General features: G+C 46.4%; 1 protein-coding gene across 1 annotated transcript in view; it reads left to right on the top strand.

Moving 5' to 3' along the window:
• The window catches only part of prkg1b (protein kinase cGMP-dependent 1b), a 367,427-nt gene that overhangs the window by 234,757 nt on the left and 105,879 nt on the right, over nucleotides 1–26,791 (top strand). Inside the window, exons 6-7 of the mRNA XM_055647248.1 lie at nucleotides 13,807–13,884; nucleotides 21,641–21,735. Coding sequence (XP_055503223.1) covers nucleotides 13,807–13,884; nucleotides 21,641–21,735 — 173 coding nt within the window. The remainder of the gene's footprint in view (nucleotides 1–13,806; nucleotides 13,885–21,640; nucleotides 21,736–26,791) is intronic.

Raw genomic sequence — 26,791 nt, 5'->3', positions numbered from 1 at the left:
CATTCGGCCCTTCGAGCCAGCACCGCCATTCAATGTGATCACGGCTAATCAGCGAAAATCACTACCCTGTTCCTGCTTACCCTCCAAACCAGCACGTGTTTGGTGATGTGGGAGGATACTGGTCACAGGGGAGAACGTGCAAACTCCACACAGGCAGCCCCCTGAGGTCAGGATCGAGACCAGGGTCTCTGGCGCTGTGAGGCAACGGCTCTACCAGCCGCGCCAACGAGCCACCGAGCTGAACGTTTGTTGGTTCTCGTTTATTTTTAGTATGTTCTTCCCCGCTATTCCACGCCCGTGCCCTTTGCCAGATTATGCTCCGTTGTCAGCTGAAATGTGCAGGAGGGAACTGCAGATGCGGGTTTAAACCGAAGATAGGCACAAAATGCTGGAGTAATTCAGTGGGGCAGGCAGCATCTCCGGAGAGAAGGATTGGGTGACGTTTCTGCTCGAGACCCGAAACGTGACCCATTCCTTCTCTCCAGAGATGCTGCCCGTCCTGCTGAGTTGCTCCAGCATGTTGTGTCTTTCTTCTTGTTCTGTTGTCAGCAGCTTCCCATCGCACACGAGAAGCTGACTCATTCTCTGGATTCCCCGACAACCCTCCCTGTGGAGTAGACAAAGATCAGCCTTCCACTTACTGCCTGCACCAGATGTCTCCCGCAATCCTGGGAATGTCACGGGATGGAGGCTAAAGAATCGTACACACACACGCATTTCAGAGCTTCAAAGAGGGCTTATTATCATGTAGCTGTAATAAGATTGTTATGAATATTCAACGACTCTTCCGAGCTAACAAATGAGACACCTATTATAGAAATTAGATTCAGTGAGTGGACTAGCAGTAACTTTGGCCATCGTCCTGATGTTTTCCAGATGAGTAGCTTGATAGGGCTCTTAAAAATAGCGGAGTCAGGGGATATGGGGAGAAGGCAGGAACGGGGTACTGATTAGGGATGATCAGCCATGATCACATTGAATGGCGGTGCTGGCTCGAAGGGCCGAATGGCCTACTCCTGCACCTATTGTCTATTGTCTATTCTCCTCTTTAGAAATAAATAGAGGATAAATAGAGGTAAAGACTTTAGAGATTGAGTTCGATCCCGACTATGGTTGCAGTTTGTGAGGAGTTTGCACGTTCTCCCGTAACTGCGTGGGTTTTCTCCGAGATCTCCGGTTTCCTCCCACACTCCAAAGGTGTACGGGTTTGTAGGTTACTTGGTCAAGTCAAGTCAAATCAAGTTTATTTGTCACATGCACATACGAGATGTGCAGTGGCATAAGTGTACTATGAATTGGCCCTAGTGTGATCGTGTGCTGGTCAGCTCGGACTCGGTGGGCCGAAGGGCCTGTTTCCGCGCTGGATCTCCAAAACTAAATACGTGCAGAAACAGGCCCAACGGCCCACCGAGTCCATGCCAACCAACTAGCACTATCTACACACTAGGGATAATTTACAATCTTTATAGAAGCTATTAACCAACAAACCTGCATGTTTTTGGAATGTGGGTGGAAACTGGAGCACCCGGGGAAAACCCACATGGTCACAGGGAGAACGGACAAACTCTGTATAGACAGTACCCGTAATCAGGATCGAACCAGGGTCTCTGGCACTGTGAGGTGGCAACTCTACTGTTGCGCCATTGTGCTGCTGCGAACTAAGCAGTCAATGGAAAGATTACAATCGAGCCATCCACAGTGTACAGATAACTGATAAAGGTAACAAAGTTTAGTGTAAGATGAAGTCCAGTAAAGATAGTCGGAGGTTGTTTAATGTTGGTAGAGATATTTTAACTTGGCATCGAGTTCGGCATGGACATAGTGGGCCGAAGGGCTGGTCCATGTGTTTCAGTTTCAGTTTTGGCTGTCCTTGCTCATCCATAACAAATGGCTATTTGAACAAAGTATTTGTGATCCTCTGCCAGCGGTGGTATTGTTGTCCATTGTTGTCCACCACCGGATAGAGGAATTATTGATTCACAAGAAAACTTACAAGCAATCACAAACATAAAAGGAATAGATTGGGTAGTCAGTGAGTTTAGTTCATTGCCACGTGTACCGAGGTACAATGAAAAGCTTTTGTGGTGTGCTAACCAGAACGACAATACATGATTACAATCTAAATGGCCTCAAGTTGGGAAAAGGGGAAGTACAACAGGATCTGGGGGTCCTTGTTCATCAGTTTATGAAAGTAAGCATGCAGGTACAGCAGGCAGTGAAGAAAGTGAATGGCATGTTGGCCTTTATAACAAAAGGAATCAAATATAGGGGCAAGGAGGTCCTTCTGCAGTTATACAGAGCCCTAGTGAGACCACACCTGGAGTATTGTGTGCAGTTTTGGTCCCCTAATTTGAGGAAGGACATTCTTGCTATTGAGGGAGTGCAGCGTAGGATTACAAGGTTAATTCCCGGGATGGCGGGACTGTCATATGCTGAGAGAATGGAGCAGCTGGGCTTGTACACTCTGGAGTTTAGATAGATGAGAGGAGATCTCATTGAAACATATAAGATTGTTAAGAGCTTGGACATGCTAGAGGCAGGAAACATGTTCCCGATGTTGGGGGAGTCCAGAACCAGGCTCCACAGCTTAAGAATAAGGAGTAAGCCATTTAGAACAGACACGAGGAAACACTTTTTTCTCACAGAGAGTGGTGAGTCTGTGAATTCTCTGCCTCAGAGGGCGATGGAGGCAGGTTCTCTGGATGCTTTCAAGAGAGAACTAGATAGGGCTCTTAAAAATAGCGGAGTCAGGGGATATGGGGAGAAGGCAGGAACAGGGTACTGATTGGGGATGATCAGCCATGATCACATTGAATGGTGGTGGTGGCTCGAAGGGCCGAATGGCCTACTCCTGCACCTATTGTCTATTGTCTATTGAGCCATTTACAGTGTACAGATACACGACAAAGGAATAACGTTTAGGTAAGGGAATATGGTACTTTGGTATGGTACTTTATTTATCACAAGTCCCAAGGTACAGTGAAATTCATTTTTGTATACAGTTCAGTGCAAGTATCACTATACATTAGCACTTAGATACATATTAGACAAGCATCTCAGATACATCTTAAATGTATAGCAGCAGTACATTAATACAAAATACAAAGTCGCCAGTTTGGCGCCTTTTTCAAGTCCCAGTTGTTGTAAGTGCAGGGTTCTTGATCTGACCATGGAGTTCTGAATAACATTTAGATGTTGTACTGTTCTATGTTTTACGTTCAATTAAAGCAGAGAAGAAGTAATGCAACGATGAAACCAGCTGCAGTGAGCCAGATTATCTTCTCATGGAGTCATAGAGCGATACAGTGTGGAAACAGGCCCTTCAGCCCAACTCGCCAACATGTCCCAGCTACACTAGTCCCACCTGCCAGCATTTGGTCCATATCCCCCCAAGCCTGTCCCATCCATGTACCTGTCTAACTGCTTCTTAAATGTCGGGATAGACCCTGCCTTAACTCCCTCCTCTGGCAGCTTGTTCCATATACCCATCACCCTTTGCGTGAAAATGCTACCCCTCAGATTCCTGCTAAATTTTTTCCCCTTCACCTTAAACCTGTGCCCGCTGGTTCTCGATTCCCCTATTCTGGGCAAGAGACTCTGTGCATCTACCCGATCTATTCCTATGATTTTATACCCCTCTATAAAATCACCCCTCATCCTCATGCGCTCCAAGGAATAGAGACCCAGCCTGCTCAACCTCTAGCTCAGACCCTCTAGTCCTGGCAACATCCTCGTTAATCTCGTGTCATGTTATGATTTCAGCAGCTGCATCTTGCAACAGTGCACTTATTTGCAAAACTCTTTGAAAAAAATTAGTAAAGCTCTTAAAGCTGTTTGGGAAAGAGTGCACAATCAAACGTCCACTGATTCATTGCGTGTCTGAAAGGGACACTTTCAACACACAACTCTGCCTCCCAAGGTCCAAAGGTCCTGTGAAAATAAGTCTGCGCCAAGAAGGAACTGCAACGTGATTGTAATGGATTAGTTCCTCCAGTCAAACTGAACATGGCTTTCATAATACTTGATTCTAATGTCCGACATCTGTTCAAGATAACTCTGAAGCAGAATACTTTATAAGGGGACAGTTTCTTCCCAGCTATTATCAGGCAACTGAATCACCCTAACGCAACCAGAGAGCAGGGCCCACCGAGTCCGCACCGACCAGCGATCCCTGCACACTAACACGATCCTACACGCACCAGGGACAATTTTCCATTAATACCAAATGCCAATTAACCTACAAACCTGTACGTCTTTGGCGTATGGGAGGAAACCGAAGATCTCGGAGAAAACCCACACAGGGAGAACGTACAAACTCCAAGTGCTATTAAGTCAGCGGAAAGACTATGAATGATGACAATCAAGCCGTCTTACACAGTGTAAGGCAGAGTTGCTGCCTTACAGATATGCCATTTATTGTCACTATACATGTACAATGAAATTAAAAGCTGCTCGTACTCAGTGCATACATATAATTTAGTACAAAAAACAAGAAACAGAAAAACAAAAACAGAAGGGAGAAGGGGGAGGGGGGGGGATAGGTGCACAATTCTGCGGCGCTATATACATATATACAGATGGAAGTCCGGGTGTTGGGCTGTGAAGTCAGTGCATGTGTGAATTTGAATTAAGAGTAGTTATAATTTTCGGAAAGCAACTATTCCTGAGTCTATTTGTCCTGGATTTGATGCACCTATAGCGCCTTCCAGAGGGCAGCAGGTCGAACAGTCCAAACGCAGGATGGGAGCTGTCTTTGATGATCTTCTTTGCCCTGCTAAGGCAGCGGGAGATGTAGATATCCATCAGGGAGGGGAGAGGGCAACCAATGATCTTCTGCGCTGTCCTTACACCGCCAGAGACCTGGGTTCGATCCTAACTACAGGCACTGTCTGTACAGTGTTTGTACCTTCTCCCTGTGACCGCATGGGTTTTCCCCTGTTTCCTCCCACACTCCGAAAGACGTACAGGTTTGCACGTTAACTGGCCTCGGTAAGATTGTAAATTGTCCCTGGTGTGTAGGATAGTGCTAGTGTATGGGGTGATCGATGGTCGGCACAGACCCGGTGGGACGAAGGGCCTGTTTCCACGCTGTATCTGGAAAGAAAACTAAACTAAAGAGATACTTGAGATCGAGGGCCCTGCAGTTCACCAGTGGAAAGTGGTGTGGAATTGAAAACACAAATAGCGGGGGAAAGAAGATATGTGTGGGATAGGGCCTTAAAATGCCCCCTCTCAATAATTTTATTTATTATTGCCACATGTGCCAAGGTACAGCAAAAGGCTTTCTTGTTGCATGTCATCCGGTCAGCAAAAAGACCACGCATGATTCAAGCCGTCCACAGTGTACAGATACAAGATAAAATATATCACGTTTAGTGCAAGATAAAGTCCAGTAAAGTCTGATTGAAAATAGAATGAAGGTCACCAATGAGGTAAATGGGAGATCTAGTTGGTGATAGGCTGGTTCAGTTGCTTGATAACAGCTGGGAAGAAATTGTCCCTGAATCTGGAGGTGTGCGTTTTCACACGCCTATACCTCTTGCCTGATGGGAGAGGGGGAGAAGAGGGGAGTGACTGGGGTGAGACTGGTCCTTGATAATGCCGGAGGCCTTGCCGAGGCAGCGTGAAGTGTAGATGGAGTCAATGCAAGGGAGGTTGGTTTGCGTGATGGTCTGGGCTGCGATCACAACTCTCTGCAGTGATGCGTCCCGATAAAATGCTGTCCACGGCGCATCTGTAGAAGTTGGTGAGAGTGGTTGGGGTCCAGAGCATTAATGGGGAAAAGTCTAGGGCATGTTTGAAGGGAACTGCAAATAAGTGGGCGATTTCAACCCACACATTGATTGCATGAAATAAACAGGCAAAGTAGAAGAATAATTTGTGGAATGTGCTTAGGGGTTAGTTTTATTAGAGCAGTGCCATGCAGAAACTGCACAGGCCCTTATGGGTCATTGCAGCCTCAACCTCACCTCACGGAACGCAATACTGAAGTTTGTTGCATCCTTGAAAGGCATTATAAGGTGCTGTTATTCCAATTGGCGTGTGGCCTCACTCTAGCTATGGAGGAGGGCCAGGACAGAGTGGGAGCGGGAAGGGGAGTTAAATAGGTTAGCAACTGGGAGATCCAGCAGGCCTAGGCAGACCGAATAGTTGGCAAGGATTGCTCAGGGGCCAAACTAATAAAGCTGCTGCCTCACAGCGCCAGAGACTCGGGTTCGATCCTGCTTTGGTTATCTCTGGCTGCTCCGGTTTCCTCCCATGTTCCAATGACATACAGGTTTGTAGTTTAATTGACTCCGGTAATAATTGTAAATTGTCCCCAGTATGCGTAGGATAATGGATGTTAGTGGATGGGGTGATTGCTGGTCAGTGCGGACTCGATGGGCCGAAGGGCCTGTTTCTGCGCTGTAACTCTAAAGTCTAAAGTAAAGTCTAAAAGATGATGCCATTTCTGGGGACTGCCTCCCACACAGCATCTTTTGAAAAATATCGGTGTGTACTATCCCTTATATTTGGTTATTTTTGGACACTTTCCTGACCTCTAATTTAGTTCAAATTAGCTTAGAGATGCAGCGTGGTAACAGGCCCTTCAGTCCATCGGGTCCGCCCCGACCAGTGAACCCCACACATTACACTATCTTACACGAGGGACAATTTTTACATTTACTGTGTACCAAGCAAATTGACCTACAAACCTGTACGTCTTTGGAGTGTGGGAGGAAACCGGAGCACCAGAAGAAATCCCACGCGGTCACGGGGAGAACGTGCAAACTCCGTATAGACAGCACACGTGGTTCTGGTTGATTACTGCGCAAACACCTCATCAGTGGTTATCTCGCGCCGGTCGGAGTGAGTAGCGTAGCGATTACATTTTGAAGTGGGCCTTTTTGACCAAGTTGAGGAGATAGAAACATAGAAACATAGAAAATAGGTGCAGGAGTAGGCCATTCGGCCCTTCGAGCCTGCACCGCCATTCAATATGATCATGGCTGATCATCCAACTCAGTATCCCTTCCCTGCCTTCTCTCCATACCCCCTGATCCCTTTAGCCACAAGGGCCACATCTAACTCCCTCTTAAATATAGCCAATGAGCTGGCCTCAACTACCTTCTGTGGCAGAGAGTTCCACAGATTCAACACTCTCTGTGTAAAAAGGAGATCTAGTTGCTTAATCTCCATTGTAAATGACAACATCAGGAACAGCACGTGTGTTGGGTGACAACATATTCCATTCCTTATCGTCCTTGGGTAAAGAGAATATTGGTTGCAATGTTTATTGAGAAATTTAGCGAGTTGATGATGTGGGGACCGTTATTTTGTCTTGTTTCATAATAATAATAATAACTTTATTTGTTAAGCACCTTAAAAACAACCAAAGCTGACCAAAGTGCTGTACAGAAAAAAGAAAACAAGCAAGACATCATAAAACAGGCAGAACAACAGAACATACAACTAACACGAGGCGCATAAATTACATACAAAAATCCAAACAATAAATTAAAAAACATAAAACACAAGTACAAACAACGCAGCAAAACCAAGCAAATAAAGTGGTTTTATGGCGTGATTTTGTGAATCTCCTTGTAAATTGCACTAAGTCTTAGCCTGATTGTGCACAGCTCTAGGGTATCCCATCCGAGAGAAGTCAGCATATTATTCACGCTTGATTTGCTCTTGTAGTCATTCCATACAAAGCACGCTGCTCGGCGATGTACTTTCTCCAGGGTGATCTTGTTGTTGTTGTTGAAAGAATCCCATAGGGCTCCACAATACTCCAATTTGGGCCTCACCAAGGACTTGTAGGCATTCTCTTTGACGGATGTACTACATGCATGAACATTTATTTTGAGATGCATAGAAACATAGAAACATAGAAAATAGGTGCAGGAGGAGGCCATTCGGCCCCTCGAGCCAGCACCACAATTCATTATGATCATGGCTGATCATCCTCTATCAATAACCCATGCCTGCCTTCTCCCCATATCCCTTGACTCCACGAGCCCCTAGAGCTCTATCTAACTCCTTCTTAAACCCATCCAGTGACTTGGCCTCCACTGCCCTCTGTGGCAGGGAATTCCACAAATTCACAACTCTCTGGGTGAAAAAGTTTTTTCTCACCTCAGTCTTAAATGGCCTCCCCTTTATTCTAAGACTGTGGCCCCTGGTTCTGGACTCGCCCAACATTGGGAACATTTTTCCTGCATCTCGCTTGTCTAGACCTTTTATAAATTTTATATGTTTCTATAAGATATCCCCTCATCCTTCTAACGTCCAGTGAATACAAGCATAGTCTTTTCAATCTTTCCTCATATGACAGTCCCGCCATCCCAGGGATCAATCTCGTGAACCTACGAGAAGGTCAAGAGTTCTATTTGCTCTGTTGGTCACTCGCCCAACTTTGCTTAATTCGACTTCTAGATATGGGTGATGGTCGACAGCAAGCAATGTACGGCTACGGGTTTCGGCCCGAAACGTTGCCTATTTCCTTCGCTCCATAGATGCTGCTGCACCCGCTGAGTTTCTCCAGCTTTTTTGCGTAACCTACGGCTACCCATGTTGTATTCCAATAAAAGTGGTTTAATCTTGAGTGAGATATGCAAGGAATGCCATTTGTTTGTATTGAATGACATCTCCTCGGTTTTACCCCACTCTCAGAGATCATCAAGATCCTTCTGTAAGGACAAGCTGTCTTCTGATGTTTTAATCTCTCTATAAATTATGGCATCATCTGCAAAGAGTCGGACTCTGGAAGAAACTGCATTTGGAATGTCATTGATATACAGTAGGAAGAGCAATGGACCCACGACAGTCCCCTGTGGTACACCTGATGCCACAGAAATTTCAATAGACGTCTCTCTCTCCAAGAGAACTCGCTGGTGTCTCCTTGTCAAAAAGATCTCAATCCATTTTAAGAGGTTGCCGTCTATTCCTACAAGGTTGAGCTTGTACAGGAACCTTATCAAAAGCCTTACTGAAGTCTAATATAACCAGGTCAGTCTGACCCTTGTTATCGAGTGACAACGGGGAAAACCCACGCAGGTCACGGGGAGAACGTACAAACTCCGTACAGACAAACACCCGCAGCAGTCGGGATTGAACCCGGGTCTCTGGTGCTATAAGGCAGTGACTCCACCGCTGTGCCACCGTTGTCTGCCCTGGGCGATGATTGCACTGGCAGTCTCGAATTTCATTGCAAGTTAAGAACATGCCAGATGGTTGCCCCGAGGCGATCTAACCTTCAACAGCTTGCTGTGTTTATTGAGATTTCCAATGAATTGATGTTAGGCCACTTTAAACAAAAACACGACTGCACTGACTGGTGGCCTGGTGTCAACATACAACATCAATGCCCTCGGGCTCCACCAATTTCCCTCGGGCAAGATCTGAGCTTGAAACAGGGCCGGAGCATCTTTTACTTGCTGGAATGTCACACAAACTAAAGACCGAATGCTCTTTTAAAGCCCAATTAATTGTAATGAACTAGATAGAAGGGTGGAGAAAAAAAAAACCCAAACTGCTGGAGTAATTCAGTGAGCCGGGCAGCATCTGTTCAGTTCAGTTGAGTTTATTGTCACATGTACCGAGGTACAGTGAAAATGGAAGCTTTTGTTTTGTGCGAACCAGCCAGTGGAAAGACCATACATGATTACAATCGAGCCATTCACAGTGTACAGATACATGATAATGGAATATATTTTAGTGCAGGGTAAAGCCAGCAGAGTCCGATCAAGGATTCTTAAGGGGTTGGACAGGCTAGATGCAGGAAGATTGTTCCCGATGTTAGGGAAGTCCAGGACAAGGGGTCACAGCTTAAGGATAAGGGGGAAATCCTTTAAAACCGAGATGAGAAGAACGTTTTTCACACAGAGAGTGGTGAATCTCTGGAACTCTCTGCCACAGAGGGTAGTTGAGGCCAGTTCATTGGCTATATTTAAGAGGGAGTTAGATGTGGCCCTTGTGGCTAATGGGATCAGGGGGTATGGAGAGAAGGCAGGTACGGGATGCTGAGTTGGATGATCAGCCATGATCATATTGAATGGCGGTGCAGGCTCGAAGGGCCGTACGGCCCTACTCCTGCACCTAATTTCTATCTTTCTAGGATAGACCAGGAGGGTCACCAAAGAGGTAGATGGTAGTTCAGCGTTGCTCTCTGGTCGTGGTAGGATGATTCAGGTGATTCTCTTCCGTCATCACTCAATTGAAATGCGGAGAAGCCCAGGGTCCTCATAACATCCCCCCAGAATTCCTGATACACTGCGGTCCTAAATGCCTGTTCTGGCTCTGTGAGTTCTACTCCTCTTGCCTCATTGGTCAGCCCATTCCGAAGATCTGGCGGAAAGCCACCGTCATTGCGCTACCAAAACCAAACAAGCCTGCGGACGGCCCACGGAACTATTGGCCCATCCCGCCTCCAGACCCATCTCTTCACCTCTGCCTTTGTATTGTATTGTATTGGGATCAAATTTATTGAGAGAAGGCATTGTCTGAATTTGATGATCAGAAATGAATTATTGAATTACAGGCAGTATCATAAAAAAATGGCAAAAAAAATAACCTAATTTCTATGTAAATAATAAATAAATAATAGGGGTCACATATTAAAAATAAAATTGAAATCTGAATTAAAAATTTAAAAATTCTCTAAAAAAAGCACAAAAATGCGGAGAAAGTCCTCATACACAACATAATTCCTAAACATGCGGTCCAAATGCCTGATGGCACCATGAGTTCAGTCCTCATTGGTCCTCCCCTCCAAGATGTTCATTGCGTACCCGGGGCCTGCGGAGCACCACGCATTCGCCGCCCCGGGTGGCCGACCCCTCTTCACCTCTGCCTATCCTTAGCCCCACGTGCCGTCCCTTTTCATCTGTGCATTAATTGCCTCATACTGTGTTTTGTATTGAATTCTGTATTTACTTTGTGTACTAGTCATGTCTCTACTATTTATTTCATTCCCCTTACATGTTTTTCCTCTACCTGCTAAATTTTTGTGAGGTGTCCTTGAGACTCTTGAAAGGCACCCATAAATAAAATTTATTATTATTATTATCTCCCTCCTCTGTCTCCCGTACAAGTTCCTCGACCAGCTTCTCCTGGCCCGGCTCGATCCAATCGTCGACCCTCAACTACCCACTGAACAACGGACCTCACCGCTGTCTACGATACAGTGTGGCGCCAGGGCCTGATCTTGAAGGTCCTCCACACCTTTTCCCTGAATCTGGAGGTGTGCGTTTTCACACTTCTGTACCTCTTGCCTGATGGGAGAGGGGAGAAGAGGGAGTGACGAGGGTGAGACTGGTCCTAGTTAATGTTGGTGGCCTTGCCGAGCCAGCATGATGTGCGGTTGGAATCAATGGAAGGGAGGCTGCTTTGCGTGATGGACTGGGCTACGTCCACAACACTCTGCAATATCTTGCAGTCTTGGATGGAGCTGTTACCAAACCGTGCTCCAAAATCGCCCCTCGTGTGTGTGTGGGTGGGATAGTGCTAGTGTACGGGGGGATTGCTGGCCGGTACCGACTGGGTGGGCCGAAGGGCCTGTTTCCGTGCTGTATCTGTATCTCCTCTTAGGAAGTTGATCTTTTTGAAACAGAAATCAGAGAACTTTAGAAATTTCCCACCAGAAATTTACTATGATCTAGTTGTAAACACATGTGCATTTCGTTTAGGATCGAGCACTAACCTTTTCTGGATTTGCTGCAGCAATGTTTTGTGAATATTAGTCTTTAACAAATGCTGCTGCCTCTCTGCCTCCCCCTTGTGCATGAATTATTTGCATTTAGAACATAGAACACAGGCCCTTCATAAGTTTGTACGGTCATAAGGAATAGGAGTAGAATTAGGCCATTCGGCCCATCAAGTCGACTGCCATTCAATCATGGCTGATCTACCTCACCCCATTCTCCTGCCTTCTCTCCATAACCTGTGAAACCCATACTAATCAATCTCTGCCTTAAAAATATCCATTGACTTGACCTCCACTGCCTTCTGTGGCGAAGAATTCCACAGATTCACCAACCTCTGACTAAAGAAATTTCTCCTCATCTCCTTCCTGAAAGAACATCCTTTAAGTCTGGTCCTAGACTCTCCCAGTAGTGGAAACATCCTCTCCATATCCACTCTATCCAAGCCTTTCACTATTCTGTACATTTCAATGTCCCTCCCCCTCATTCATCTAAACTCCAACGAGTACAGGCCCAGCGACGACAAACGTTCATCATATGTTAACCCACTCATTCCTGGGATCATTCTTGTAAACCTCCTCTGGACCCTCTCTAGTGCCAGCACATCCTTCGGCCCACAATGTCTGTGTCGAACATGATGCCATGACTAACTATTATCTGCCTACAGATAATTCATATCCAATGGTGTGTTTATTGTCACATGTGCAAAAGTGCTAACATAGTGAAACACCTTTGCACACAAACAGTCCAGTAGAGTATTGCCATAACCCTGATCCTCAATTAGCAAGTGTACAGAGATGGTCTACTGAGCAGGCCTGCATGTGTTGCCGCCATTTTCACAGTGCACACTCTTGTAGGGCGGCACGATGGCGCAGCCGTAGAGTTGTTGCCTAACGGTGCTTTCACCGCCAGAGTCCCAGGTTTGATCCTGACTGCGAGTGTTGTCTGTACGGAGTTTGTACGTTCTCTCCGTGACCTGCGTGGGTTTTCTTCGAGTTTATCAGTTTCCTCCCCCGCTCCAAAGGCGCACAGGTTTGTAGGTTAATCGGCTTGGCATCAGTGTAAATTGCCCCTGGTGTGTGTAGGATAGTGTTAGTGTGCGGGGATCGCTGGTCGGCATGGCCTTGGTGGGCCGAAGGGCCTGTTTCCATGCTGTATCTCTAAACTAAAACTAAAGCCAAATCTGGAGATGTGCATTTTCACAGAGGGTAGAGGGGAGAGGAGAGAAGAGGGAGTGGCCTGGGTGCGACTCGTCCTTGATTATGCTGCTGGCCTTAGCTCAGGTGTAAATGGAGTCAATAGAAGGCAGGTTGGTTTGCGTGATGGTCCTGGCAGCATCCACAATCCCCTGCGGTTTCCTGCGGTCTTGGATGGAGCAGTTCTCAAGCCATGCTGGGATGCATGCCGATATGATGAATGAATGGGTCGACTGGAATTTAGAAGGATGGGATGGGATCTTACAGAAACATCTAAAATTCTTAAGGGATTGGACAGGATAGATGCAGGAAAAATGTTCCCGATGTTGGGGGAGTCCTGAACCAGGGGTCAAAGTTTAAGAATAAGGGGTAGGGCATTTAGAACTGAGATGAGGAAAAACCTTTTGAACCCAGAGAGTTGTGAATCTGTGGACAATAGACAATAGGTGCAAGAGTAGACCATTCGGCCCTTCGAGCCGGCACCGCCATTCACTGTGATCATGGCTGATCATGATCAACCATCAGCCATGATGGAATTCTCTGCCACAGAAATCAGTGGAGGCCAACTCACTGGAGGTTTCCAAGAGAGTTAGATTTAGTTCTTGGGGCTAACGGAATCAAGGGATATGAGGGAAAAAGCAGGAACGAGATACTGATCCTGGATGATCAGCCATTATCACATTGAATGGCGGTGCTGGCTCAAAGGGGTGAATGGCCTACTCCTGCACCTATTTTCTATGTTTCTATGTTTGCGAGCTTACTTGCGAGCGGAGCACCAAGGCAAATTCCTTGTATGTGTACATACTTGGCCAATAAACGTATTCATTCGTTCATTCATTCATGTTTTCTATGATCCTACTCTCCTCTGTCCGCAGTTTGTTGTCTCCACAAAATGTTGATGGATTTTGTTTTTGTTTTCCCCACAGACTTACTATGAAGATGGGGAGTACATCATCAGACAAGGGGCACGAGGAGATACGTTCTTCATTATTAGCAAAGGAAAGGTAAGTTGTCTGTGGAAATTAATGATTTGACTTAGGGTGCCCCAACCAATGCACTGACAACCAAGCTGGATTGTGGCTTCTAGAATTATAAATACATGGATCAGTACGGCACAGAAACAAGCCCTTCGAGCCAGCACCACCATTCAATGTGATCATGACTGATCATCCCCAATCAGTACCCCGTTCCTTCCCTCTCCCCATATCCCCTGACTCCGCTATCTTTAGGAGCCCTATCTAGGTCTCTCTTGAAAGTATAAGAAGGCAGGGGAATTGGAGTTAGGAGGGTGAGATAAATTTGCCGTTACTGAATGGCGGAGTAGGCTTGATGGGCCTAATTCTGTTTCTACCACCTATGAATTTATGAAATAGTAGAAGTATTTATACAGATAACCAATGCTATTATCATCAAAGTGCCACATAATTCCAACTCCCTCAAGTCCCTCAACGAGCACATACTTAGTGCTGTCACAATGGTGTTGGCACCTTTTGTAGTCGTTATTATAATGGAAATTAATTTTAAATACTTCATTTTTTTATGTACACCCATCGCTCCACTAAGCCAGTTGCCTGAGGCAGTTTCAGCTCTTGACAGGAATATGTCGGTCTTTTGTAAGAATTAAATTTAAATGTTAAAATTACTTCTGACAGTTGTACTGGCTGACATGCTTATGAAAAATGACTAATTTATACATTTCACAGGAGAGGGAGCATGCTTATGAGATGCCACTAATCTCAGCAAAGCAGAGCTGCCGTTTTGGAACAATTGGAGTGTTAATAATTTTGCCGATGGATGATTTTGGATGATATATAACCGCTGATTCATTATTATTAATTAGGCGCAGGTCATAGGGAGAACGTGCAGACTCTGTACAGACAGCACCCGCAGTCAGGATCGAACCCTCGTCTCAGCTCTACCGCAGCGCCACCATGCCACATTTTGCATGAGAGGTGGTCAAAGAGGAGATTTATGTGCCTGTCCCATTTAGGCACGAAGGGCCGAATGGCCTCCTCCTGCACCTATTTTCTATGTTAGGCGATTTTTTTCGGCGATTGCCGGCGACTGTCATAGTCGTAGCAAGTCGTCGAAAAACTGGACCCCCCCACGACAATGTTTATGACAATGTCTACAACAACTTACCACCTAGTTGACGTCAAGCTACGGCAAGCTACCGATAGCCGGCAACCCATTAGGGCGTCCACCTGCGACAACCTACGTCCACCCGCGACAAGCAACGACAAGGTACGCCAATTCAGTCACCGGTACCTGTCGCCGGTTGACGTAGGTAGTCGGCAATGGAATTCACCAGCGTCAGCACCGGCGACAACCTACGTGATCCTGGCGACAACCTACGGCATCACCTACGTCAGGCTACGATCGTTAGCGTCAAGCCCACGGGCACCGACTGTCATCGAAAAGTTTTGAACATTTCAAAATCCAGCGGTGACCAGAAAAAAGGTACGACTCTTTGGCGACTGAGGAGACCATACTGGCGACACCCCGGCGACCATGTGGCAGCAGCCTAATCGCCTGTAGTCGATTTTAAAAATCGCCTAAGTGGGACAGGGGCTTTGGGCACTGGTGCAGGGGAATTTTGTGCAACCTATTTCCACATTTAATTAGAGTCATAGAATCAGACGGCACTGAAATAGGCCCTTCGGCCCAACTCTTCCATGCCAAATTGGATGAACAGCACCTCATATTTCGCTTGGGCAGCTGACACCCCAGCGGGTATGAACGTTGACCTCTCCAACTTCAAGTAACCCCTTGCTTTCCCTCTCTCTCCATCCACTCCCCCTTCCCAGGTCTCCGACCAGTCTTCCTGTCTCCGACTACATTTTATCTCTGTACCGCCCAATCCCCGGACATCAGTCTGAAGAAGGGTCTCACATTCAACATCCTTTCCTGAAACGTCACACATTCGTGATATGCGAAAAGAAAGAGATTAGTTAAAACAAATGTAGGTCCCTTGCAGTCAGAAACAGGTGAGTTGATCATGGGGAACAAGGATATGGCGGACCAATTGAATAACTACTTTGGTTCCGTCTTCACTAAGGAAGACATAAATAATTTGCCGGAAATAGTAGGGGACCGCGGGTCAAAGGAGTTGGAGGAATTGAGTGAAATCCAGGTTAGCCGGGAAGTGGTGTTGGGTAAATTGAATGGATTAAAGGCTGATATATCCCCAGGGCCAGATAGGCTGCATCCCAGAGTACTTAAGGAAGCAACTCCAGAAATAGTGGATGCATTAGTAATAATCTTTCAAAACTCTTTAGATTCTGGAGTAGTTCCTGAAGATTGGCGGGTAGCAAACGTAACCCCACTTTTTAAGAAGGGAGGGAGAGAGAAAATGGGGAATTACAGACCAGTTAGTCTAACATTGGTAGTGGGGAAACTGCTAGAGTCAGTTATTAAAGATGGGATAGCAGCACATTTGGAAAGTGGTGAAATCATTGGACAAAGTCAGCATGATTTACGAAAGGTAAATCATGTCTGACGAATCTTATAGAATTTTTCGAGGATGTAACTAGTAGCGTGGATAGGGGAGAACCAGTGGATGTGGTGTATCTGGACTTCCAGAAGGCTTTCGACAAGGTCCCACATAAGAGATTAGTATACAAACTTAAAGCACAAGGCATTGGGGGTTCAGTATTGATGTGGATAGAGAACTGGCTGGCAAACAGGAAGCAAAGAGTAGGAGTAAACGGGTCCTTTTCACAATGGTAGGCAGTGACTAGTGGGGTACCGCAAGGCTCAGTGCTGGGACCCCAGCTATTTACAATATATATTAATATCTGGATGAGGGAATTGAAGGCAATATCTCCAATTTGCGGATGACACTAAGCTGGGGGGGCAGTGTTAGCTGTGAGGAGGATGCTAGGAGACTGCAAGGTGACTTGGATAGGCTGGGTGAGTGGGCAAATGTTTGGCAGATGCAGTATAATGTGGATAAATGTGAGGTTATCCATTTTGGTGGCAAAAACGGGAAAGCAGACTATTATCTAAATGGTGGCCGATTGGGAAAGGGGGAGATGCAGCGAGACCTGGGTGTCATGGTACACCAGTCAGTGAAGGTAGGCATGCAGGTGCAGCAGGCAGTAAAGAAAGCGAATGGTATGTTAGCTTTCATTGCAAAAGGATCTGAGTATAGAAGCAGGGAGGTTCTACTGCAGTTGTACAGGGTCTTGGTGAGACCACACCTGGAGTATTGCGTACAGTTTTGGTCTCCAAATCTGAGGAAGGACATTATTGCCATAGAGGGAGTGCAGAGACGGTTCACCAGACTGATTCCTGGGATGTCAGGACTGTCATGAAGAAAGACTGGATAGACTTGGTTTATACTCTCTAGAATTTAGAAGATTGAGAGGGGATCTTATAGAAACTTACAAAATTCTTAAGGGGTTGGACAGGCTAGATGCAGGAAGATTGTTCCCGATGTTAGGGAAGTCCAGGACAAGGGGTCACAGCTTAAGGATTAAGGGGGAAATCCTTTAAAACCGAGATGAGAAGAACTTTTTTCACACACAGAGAGTGGTGAATCTCTGGAACTCTCTGCCACAGAGGGTAGTTGAGGCCAGTTCATTGGCTATATTTAAGAGTTAGATGTGGCCCTTGTGGCTATGGGGATCAGGGGTTATGGAGAGAAGGCAGGTACGGGATACTGAGTTGGATGATCAGCCATGATCATATTGAGTCGCGGTGCAGGCTCGAAGGGCCGAATGGCCTACTCCTGCACCTAATTTCTATGTTTCTATGTTTCTATTCCTTCTCCCCAGAGATGCTGCCTGTCCCGCTGAGTTACTCCAGCATTTTATGTCTACCTAGGTGTCTTGTAAATATTGTTATAATACCTGCCTCAACTACCTCTGGCAGCTCTTTCAAACTATACCCACCACTATCTGAGTTAAAAAAAACATGCCCCTCAAGTTCCTATTAGATCTTGCCCCTCTCACCTCTAACCAGTGTCCCCTGGTTCTTGATTCCCTGACCTGGATAAAAGACTGTGCATTTAGCCTATCAATTAAAGGGTGACACGGTGGCGCAGATGGGCAGCATGGTGGTGCAGCGGTAGTGCTGCTGCATTACAGCGCCAGAGACCCCGGTTCGATCCTGACTATGGGCGCTGTCTGTACGGAGTTTGTATGTTCTCCCCGTGACATACGTGGGTTTTCCCCGGGTGCTCCTGTTTCATCCCACAATCTAAAGCCCTCCAGGTTTTGTAGGTTAATTGGCTTCGGTAAAATTGTATATTGTCTGTTTTGTGTAGGATAGTGCTAGTTAGTGCAAGTGATGATCCCTGGTTGACGCAGACTTGGTGGGTCGCAGGGCCTGTTTCTGCACTGTATCTCTGAAGTCTAAAAGTGTAAAGTCAAAACTGGTTTCGATGAAACTCGAAATATTAACATTCAGCCTGCGAAGCCATTTTTAGCTTCTATATGCAAAAGCATTAATTTAACCACACAGAATTATTAATGCCATTTGCATTGTAATTTAATTTAATCTGAATGCTGTATTTCCGTATCTAATGGTTTAATTATGATATTTTTCACGTCAATGAGAATAGTTTTGAGCAATTGAGATCAAGACTTGAGACCATTATCGTTATATAAAGGACCAAGAATAAATGATAGGTACACAAAAATGCTGGAGAAACTCAGCGGGTGCAGCAGCATCTATGGAGCGAAGGAAATAGGTGATGTTTCGGGCCGAAACCCTTCTTCAGACTCTTCTTCAGTATAAATGATAGTTCAGTTTATTATTGTCACGTGTACCGAGGTACAGTGAAAAGCTTATGTGTTGAATGCAATCCAGTCAGTGGATACACTATACATGATTCCATTCTAGCTGTCCACCGTGTACAGATTCAGGATAAAAAGTATAACATTTAGTCCAAGATAAACATAGAAACATAGAAAATAAGTGCAGCAGTAGGCCACTCGGCCCTTCAAGCCAGCACCGCCATTCAATATGATCATGGCTGATCATCCATAATCAGTACTCCGTTCCCGCTTTTTCCACATATCCCTTGATTCCGTTAGCCTAAATCTAACTCTCTCTTGGCAACCTCCAGTGAATTGGCCTCCACTGCCTTCTGTGGCAAAGAATTTCACAGATTCACAACACCTCTGGGTGAAAAAGTTTTTCCTCATCTCAGTCCTAAATGGCCTACACCTTATTCCAAAATTGTGACCCCTGGTTCTGGACTCCCCCAACATGGGGGACATTTTTTCCTGCATAAAGTCCAGCAAAGTCCGATTAAAGATATGCAAAAAGGAACTGCAGATGCTGGATTACACCGAAGAGAGACACAAAATGCTGGAGCAACTCAGCAGATCAGGCGGCTTCTGGAGACAATGCTGTTGGAGCCTGTAGATCGATCATCTCACTTGTCCACTCCATGGCCTTCACTGCCAATTTGACCTCAAAGTTGATTCTAACATACTTATTGGCTACATCACAATTCTACATTTGGACAATGTAGGGTACAAAATGAATAATTTTAAATGAAAATGTTTTGTCGCTTTATTAATATTTGCTTTATCTTCGTTCAAGCCATAACTCTTATGAAAATTTACGGTTCACTTCTTGCAAGATAATTCATATATTATGCGCAATTATTAATGTGCGCACAGAATAGTAAATAATTCAGTGCACATCAACACTTTCTAAACACAAGGTATTGTAGATGCTGGAATCTTATGTGGACGACAAAGTTTATTTTAGTTTCTTTTATTTTAGTTTATTTCAATCTATCTAATCATTTATTTATTTATTTATCTATTTATTTTTATCTATTTATTTATCTATTTATTTATTTCATTTATTTAATTTATTTATTTCATTTAGTTTATTTTAGTTTAGTTTAGTTCAGAGATACAGCGCGGAAACAGGCCCTTCAGCCCATGACCTGCGTGGGTTTTCTCCAAGTGCCTCGGTTTCCTCCCACACTCCAAAGACGTACAGGTTTGTAGTTTAATTTGGCTTTGGTAAAAAATTGTAAATTGTCCCTAGTCCGTAGGATAGTGCTAGTTAACTCCGTACCGTCAGCACCCGTAGTCGGGATGCTGCTCGGCGTGCACTCTGTGGGCCAAAGGGCCTGTTTCCGTGCTGTATCTTTAAACTAATCTAAATTCCACACATTATTTTATACACATTTATAAGATCACCTGCTGATCCTTCTACGCGAGGAATAAACTCAACCTCCCCCTATAGATCAGGGTCTCGGGTCCTGGCAGCAACCTTGTGAATCTTCTCTATACTCTTTCCACGCTTTCCTCGGCTAAAATAAGTTGATGTTACATGAGTAAACTAGAATATGGAACAGAACAGAATGTCTAAACAATGTCCTTCTTACTTTGCAGTGAGTGAGTTAAGTTTAGTTTAGTTTAGTTTTGTTCTCCGTGGATTGTCACCTTGTCGTGGTGGAGAAGCTTGTGTGGACCTGCGATGCCGTCTGGAGCTATGCTCCTGGTAGGGCCACCTATGGCGGTAAGGTCGAGGGGGAGGTCACTGACAAAGAGCAATCCAACCAAGACCTCGACGGTGGAACAAACGGAGGACGATGGCTGACCTTAGTGGAGCGTCACAACGGCTGGGAAGGCGGATGAAGGCTGCTACAGAAAAGGGTCTCTGGTCGTCTGGGACTCTATTCCACTGGATCCCGACCTAGATCTGTGTGTGTGGTGGCTGTCTGCGCACCAGTTTCCCAACATTAAACAAAATCACGCACAGGCGTCCTCCATATAGGGACTAGCACCCTGGAAATACCCATGATCAGCCACAATCGAAGGGGGCCTAAGAATAGTTTAGCTTAGAGATAGAGCACAAAAACAGGCCCTTCAGCCCACCGGGTCCGTGCCGACCAGCGATCCTCACATATTAACACTATCCTACACACAGTAGGGACAATTTACACATACACCAAGCCAATTTACCTACAAACCTGGACGTCTTTGGAGCGTGGGAGCAAACCGAAGATCTAGGAGAAAACCAACGCGGTCACGGAGAGAACGTACAAACTCCATACAGACAACACCCGTAGTCGGGATCAAACCCGGGTCTCCGGCGCTGCAAGCTCTGTAAGGCGGCAACTCCACAGCTGCCCCATGCTGCCGAGTTAACCCTAACCCTAACCCTAACCTAAATCAACAGGTTAGCCAGGCAACAGCATACAAGTGTGTGGAAAGGAACTGCAGACGCTGGTTTATACCAAAGATTAACACAAAGTGCTTGGGCAGCGTGGTGTGGGTCTCCAACGATGCTGGCTGCCTTTTCCTGTAGATTCCTTCGACGGTGGGGAGGTCAGTACAAGTGCACAACCTTTTATCCGAAAGCCTTGGGACCAGACACTTTTCGTAATTCGGAATTTTTCGGCTTTCGGAATGGAAGATTTTTAGCGTAGATTTTAACGGCTGGCTCAGTGGTAGAGTGCTCGGCTCATATCCGCAAGATCACGAGTTTGCGCCTAGATCCCGGCAGTTACTCGATCGCGAGTTTGAGTCTTCAATGTAGTTTTTTTCTTGCAGAATAGGAGAGAATAGGGAGGGTTAGGCTGGGATCATTCTCTGCGAGATGATCTTAGTGCGGGAGACAAGTGTAGGAGAGGTGTACTGACTGTGTGGGCAGAACTTTGAAAGTGATTGCCGACCATTCTCCCCACTGTTCACCGGGAGAAACTGGGAAGGGAAGTTGGGATTGAAGAGCAGCACTGTGCATTCCCAGTACAAGAAGTAACAGTGTGCTTTGGTTTGTTGGCAGGTGAATGTAACTCGGGAAGAATCGTCAAACGAGGAAGCTGCATTACTTCGCACGTTGGGGAAGGGAGATTGGTTTGGAGAGAAGGCTCTTCAGGGGTAAGTTCACTCGTAATTGTACTCACAAAATGCCCATAAAATCCTGCTTAATAGCGTTTCACAGTAGCGGTTACATTAATGTTTAAGTGGAATGAATGCAGTTGAAATGAGTTTTACAGAGGATCAAGACAACATCCTTTCCAACTTTTTACATAAAAATCAATTCACTGTTCTACAGGAAGGCAATGATCATAGAACAGATCATAAGGGATAGGAGTAGAATTAGGCCATTCGGTCCATTAATCTACGCCACCATTCAATCATGGCTGATCTATCTCTCCCTCCCAACCCCATTCTCCTGCCTTCTCCCCATAATAGACAATAGACAATAGGTGCAGGAGTAGGCCATGTGGCCCTTCGAGCCAGCACCGCCATTCAATGCGATCATGGCTAATCATCCATTATCAGTACCCCGTTCCTGTCTTCTCCTCATATCCCCTAACTCTGCTATCTTTAAGAGCCCTATCTAGCTCTCTCTTGAAAGTGTTCAGAAAACCGACCTCCACCGTCCTCTGAGGTAGAGAATTCCACAGACTTACAACTGTGTGTGTGAAAAAATGTTTCCTCGTCTCCGTTCTAAATGGCTTACCCCTTATTCTTAACCTCTGACACCCGTTCTAATCAATAATCTAAGGCACCAGCACACTGTACATATGTGTAGAAAGGAACTGCAGATGGTGGAGCACTGAATGACTACAGAGATTGTTATCAATTAATTTCTCGTTGCAAGGAGTATCAATTTTCGGCCCTTATCGCCAAGACACAGTGGGCTGAAGACAAGTCCCTACGTGGGTCTTTAATGTTGGAGTGTTGCTATGCTATTGTAGCAGTCGCAGGCAAACATGATACTGCCTAGTGTTTGCAGTGGTATATTTAGAGTGTATTACCAGAGTGTCCCCACTGAGCTTGGATGATCATAAAACAAGAACAAAGCCTCAGATCTCTGCTTGACTGCATGCTCTTTAACGGTCCATTACAATACGTTGAACTATGGATTACTGCGCTTCATTGCTACGTGACCCAGTCCTGGGGGTTCCTTTCCGACGTGAACTAAATCCTTTGTAGGTTTGTTTTTGATTGCTTGACACATACAATATAGAAACAGGCCCTTCGGCCCATCGACCATTGATCGATCACCCGTTCACATTCATTCTATGTGTAGGAAAGGACTGCAGATGTTGGTTTAAATCGAAGGAAGGTAAACACGAAAGGCTGGAGTAACTCAGCGGGGCAGGCAGCAACTCTGGAGAGAAGGAATGGGTGATGTTTCGGGTCGGGCCCCTTCTTCAGACTGGTTTAGGGATAAGGGAAACGAGAGATATAGGCGGTGATGTGGAGAGATAATGAACAATGAATGAAAGATATGCAAAAAAATTATGATGACATAGAAACATAGAAACATAGAAAATAGGTGCAGGAGTAGGCCTTTCGGCCCTTCGTGCCTGCACTGCCATTCGATATGATCATGGCTGATCATCCAACTCAGTATCCCATCCCTGCCTTCTCTCCATACTCCCCGATCCCTTTAGCCACAAGGGCCACATCTAACTCCCTCTTAAATATAGCCAATGAACTGGCCTCAACTACCTTCTGTGGCAGAGAATTCCACAGATTCACCACTCACTGTGTAAAAAATGATTTTCTCATCTCGGTCCTAAAAGATTTCCCTCTTATCCTTAAACTGTGACCCCCTAGTTCTGGACTTCCCCAACATCGGGAATAATCTTCCTGCATCTAGCCTGTCCAACCCCTTAAGAATTTTGTAAGTTTGTATGACATAGGAAACAGACTGTTTGCAGGGTGAAAATGAAAAGCTAGTGCAATGTGGGTTGGAGAGGGATCGAGAGAGAGAGGGAATGCTGAAGTGAGGCTTCCTGAAATGAGAGAAATCAAATTCATACCACAGGGCTGTAAGCTGCCCAAGCGAAATATGAGATACTGTTCCGCCAATTTGTGTTTAACCTCATTCATTCTGTTTTGTTTAATTTAGATTAGTTTAGTTTAGAGATACAGCATGGAAACATGCCATTCAGCTCATCGGATCCATGCTGAACTGACCATTGATCACCCATTCACATTCATTCTATGTTTAGTTTAGTGTCGTTTATAGATACAGCATAGATACAGGCCCTTCAGCCCACTGAGCCCACAACGACCATCGATCACCCATTCACGCTAGTTTGCTAGCCCTTGCTGTCTCCTCCCCTTCCTTAACCCTCTAGCTGTCTCCTCCCACCCTCCTATCCGCCCGCCCTCGGGCTCCTCCTCCTCCCCTTTTCCTTCCTTCTCCCCCCCCACCCCCCATCAGTCTGAAGAAGGATTTCGGCCCGAAACGTTGCCTATTTCCTTCGCTCCATAGATGCTGCTGCACCCGCTGAGTTTCTCCAGCAATTTTATGTACCCACGCTAGTTCTATCTTTGGTTTTGTTTTATTTAGTTTAGAGATACGGCACGGACAAAGGCCCTTCAGGCCCACTGAGTCCGCATCGACCAGCGATCACCATGAACATTAACACTATCCTACACACTAGGGCCAATTTACAATATTATTAAAGCCAGTTGGCCGACAAAACCTGCACGTCTTTGGAGTGTGGGAGGTAATCGGAGCTCCCAGGGAAAACCCACGCAGGGCACGGGGAGAACGTACAAACTCCGTACACCCGTAGTCAGGATCGAACCCGGGTCAATGGCGCTGTAAGGCAGCAACTCTACCGCTGCACCACCGTGCCGGAATCATCGGGTCCAGCTTTCACTTGTCCTCCACTCCCCCATCAAGGGATGAGGTCCAGAGACGCGGGGAAAATAAATTGGAAAGATGAAAGATGAGCCTGTTCTTCGTGTGTTGCGTTACAGCATATGTGAATGTATTTTTTTTCTATTTGTTCTGATTTTAGGCTTCACTTTTGAGTTTATTAAGATTTAAGTTGAAATGTAATATCATCCTTGCGGATTGGGGCAGCACGGTGGCGCAGCGGTAGAGTTGCTGCCTTACAGCACCAGAGACCCGGGTTCAATCCTGACTAGGGGTGCTGTCTGTACGGAGTTTGTACGTTCTCCCCGTGGTGTTTTTTTCCAGGATATCCGGTTTCCTCCCACACTCCAAAGACGTACAGGTTTGTAGGTCAATTGGCTTTGGAAAACATGTAAATTGTCCCCAGTGTGTGTAGGATAGTGTTAGTGTACAGGGATCACTGTTCGGCGCAGACTCGGTGCTCCGAAGGGCCTGTTGCCATGCTGTATCTCTAAACTAAGACAATGGACAATAGACAATAGGTGCAGGAGCAGGCCATTCGGCCCTTCGAGCCAGCTGGTGAACATGGCTGATCATCCACAATCAGTACCCCGTTCCTGCCTTCTCCCCATATCCCCTGACTCCACTATTTTTAAGAGCTCTGTCTAGTTATCTATTGAAAGCATCCAGAGAACCAGCCACCACCACCCTCTGAGGCAGAGAATTCCACAGACTCGCCACTCTCTGTGTGAAAAAAATTGTCCTAATCTCCGTTCTGAATGGCTTTCCCCTTATTCTTATCTCGAAGGGCCGAAAGGCCTCCTCCTGCACCTATTTTCTATGTTTCTCTGGTTTTATGTTTCTATCTCAGTCCTAAATGGCCTACCCCTTATTCTTAAACTGTGCCCCCTGGTTCTGGACTCCCCCAACATCGGGAACATGTTTCCTGCCTCTAGCATGTCCAAACCCTTAATAATCTTATATGTTTCAATAAGATACCCTCTCATCCTTCTAAATTCCAGAGTATACAAGCCCAGCCGCTCCATTCTCTCAACATAAGAAAGTCCCGCCATCCCGGGAATTAACCTGGTGAACCTACGTTGCACTCACTAAACACTAAAGAAAGTAGTGGTTGCCTTCAAAATTAACTGTTGAAACTAGGCTCGTTTTGTTGACACATGTATTAAGTGCACTGCATTATGCTGATGGTTTTTTAACATGGTTTCCCAAAGATACCGACCCACAATAGAATGAGCTTGTCGTAACAAAGAACTGCAGGCGCTGGTTAATGCACAAAAGGACACAGAGTGCTGGAGTAATCAGGCAGGTCAGGCAGCATCTCTGGAGAACATGGATAGATAATATTTTTGAATCGAGGACCGTAACAAGATTTTGGTCTGCCTGTCCCACTTAGGCAACTTTTTAGGCGAGTGCAGGAGACTCTGCATTCTGGGAAGTAGTCGCTGCATCAGGTTTCAGGTTTCTTAATCGTTTCTCCACTCCTTCTCCCCCCTTCTCCCCCCTTTTCCCCCCCCTTCTCCCCCCCTTCTCTCCCCCTCCCCCCCTTTCCCCCCTCTCCCCCCTTTCCCCCCCCCCTTTCTCCCCCCTTCTCCCTTCCCTCCCCCCCTTCTCCCCCCTTCTCCCCCCTTTCCTCCCCTTCCCCCCCCCCCCCTTCCCCCCTTATCCCCCCCCCCCCCTCTCCCCCCCTCCCCCCTTCTCCCCCCTTCTCCCCCCCCTTTCCCCCTTCTCCCCCTCTTCTCCCCCCCTCCCCCCCTTCTCCCCCCTTTCTCCCCCCTTCCCTTCTCCCCCCCCTTCCCCCCCTTCTTCTCCCCCCCTTCTTTTCCCCCCCCCCCCCCCCCCTCTCCCCCCTTATTCTCTCCCCCCCCTTCCTTCTGCCCCCTTCTCCCCCCCCCCCCCCTCCCCCTTATCCCCACTTCCCCCCCTCCCCTTCTCCCCCCTTCTCTCCCCCCTTATCCCCCCTTATCCCCCCTTCTCCCCGCTCTTTTAAAGAATTATCGTACACTGTGCTAGCCGTCTTTAACCTTCCTGTTCATCGCGGTGTGTGGCTGTATCACCTTGCCTTTGCACCGTGTGAATTTCAGACAGCGCTCCCCTGCTTTCCATGGCCCCCACCGTTGCGATGTGATTGTGTGTGTGTGTTCCGCTCTGACGGTCGCTATTTCAGCTTGCGGTTTTTCAGGCGAGTGCCGCGAGCTTGAAGGTCGTAGACAGTCCGCTGAAAAGTCGCCTAAGTGGAACCGGCCCTTTTGGACGCACGGGCAGCGTGTGGGTAATGCGGGACGGGCGCATGGAGAGGCGTGGAGT

The sequence above is a fragment of the Leucoraja erinacea genome, chromosome 15, assembly GCF_028641065.1.
Source record: "Leucoraja erinacea ecotype New England chromosome 15, Leri_hhj_1, whole genome shotgun sequence".
Classification (NCBI taxonomy): domain Eukaryota; kingdom Metazoa; phylum Chordata; class Chondrichthyes; order Rajiformes; family Rajidae; genus Leucoraja; species Leucoraja erinaceus.
Note: the sequence above shows the minus strand (reverse complement) of the source record. Positions and strands in the feature narration are given on the sequence as shown.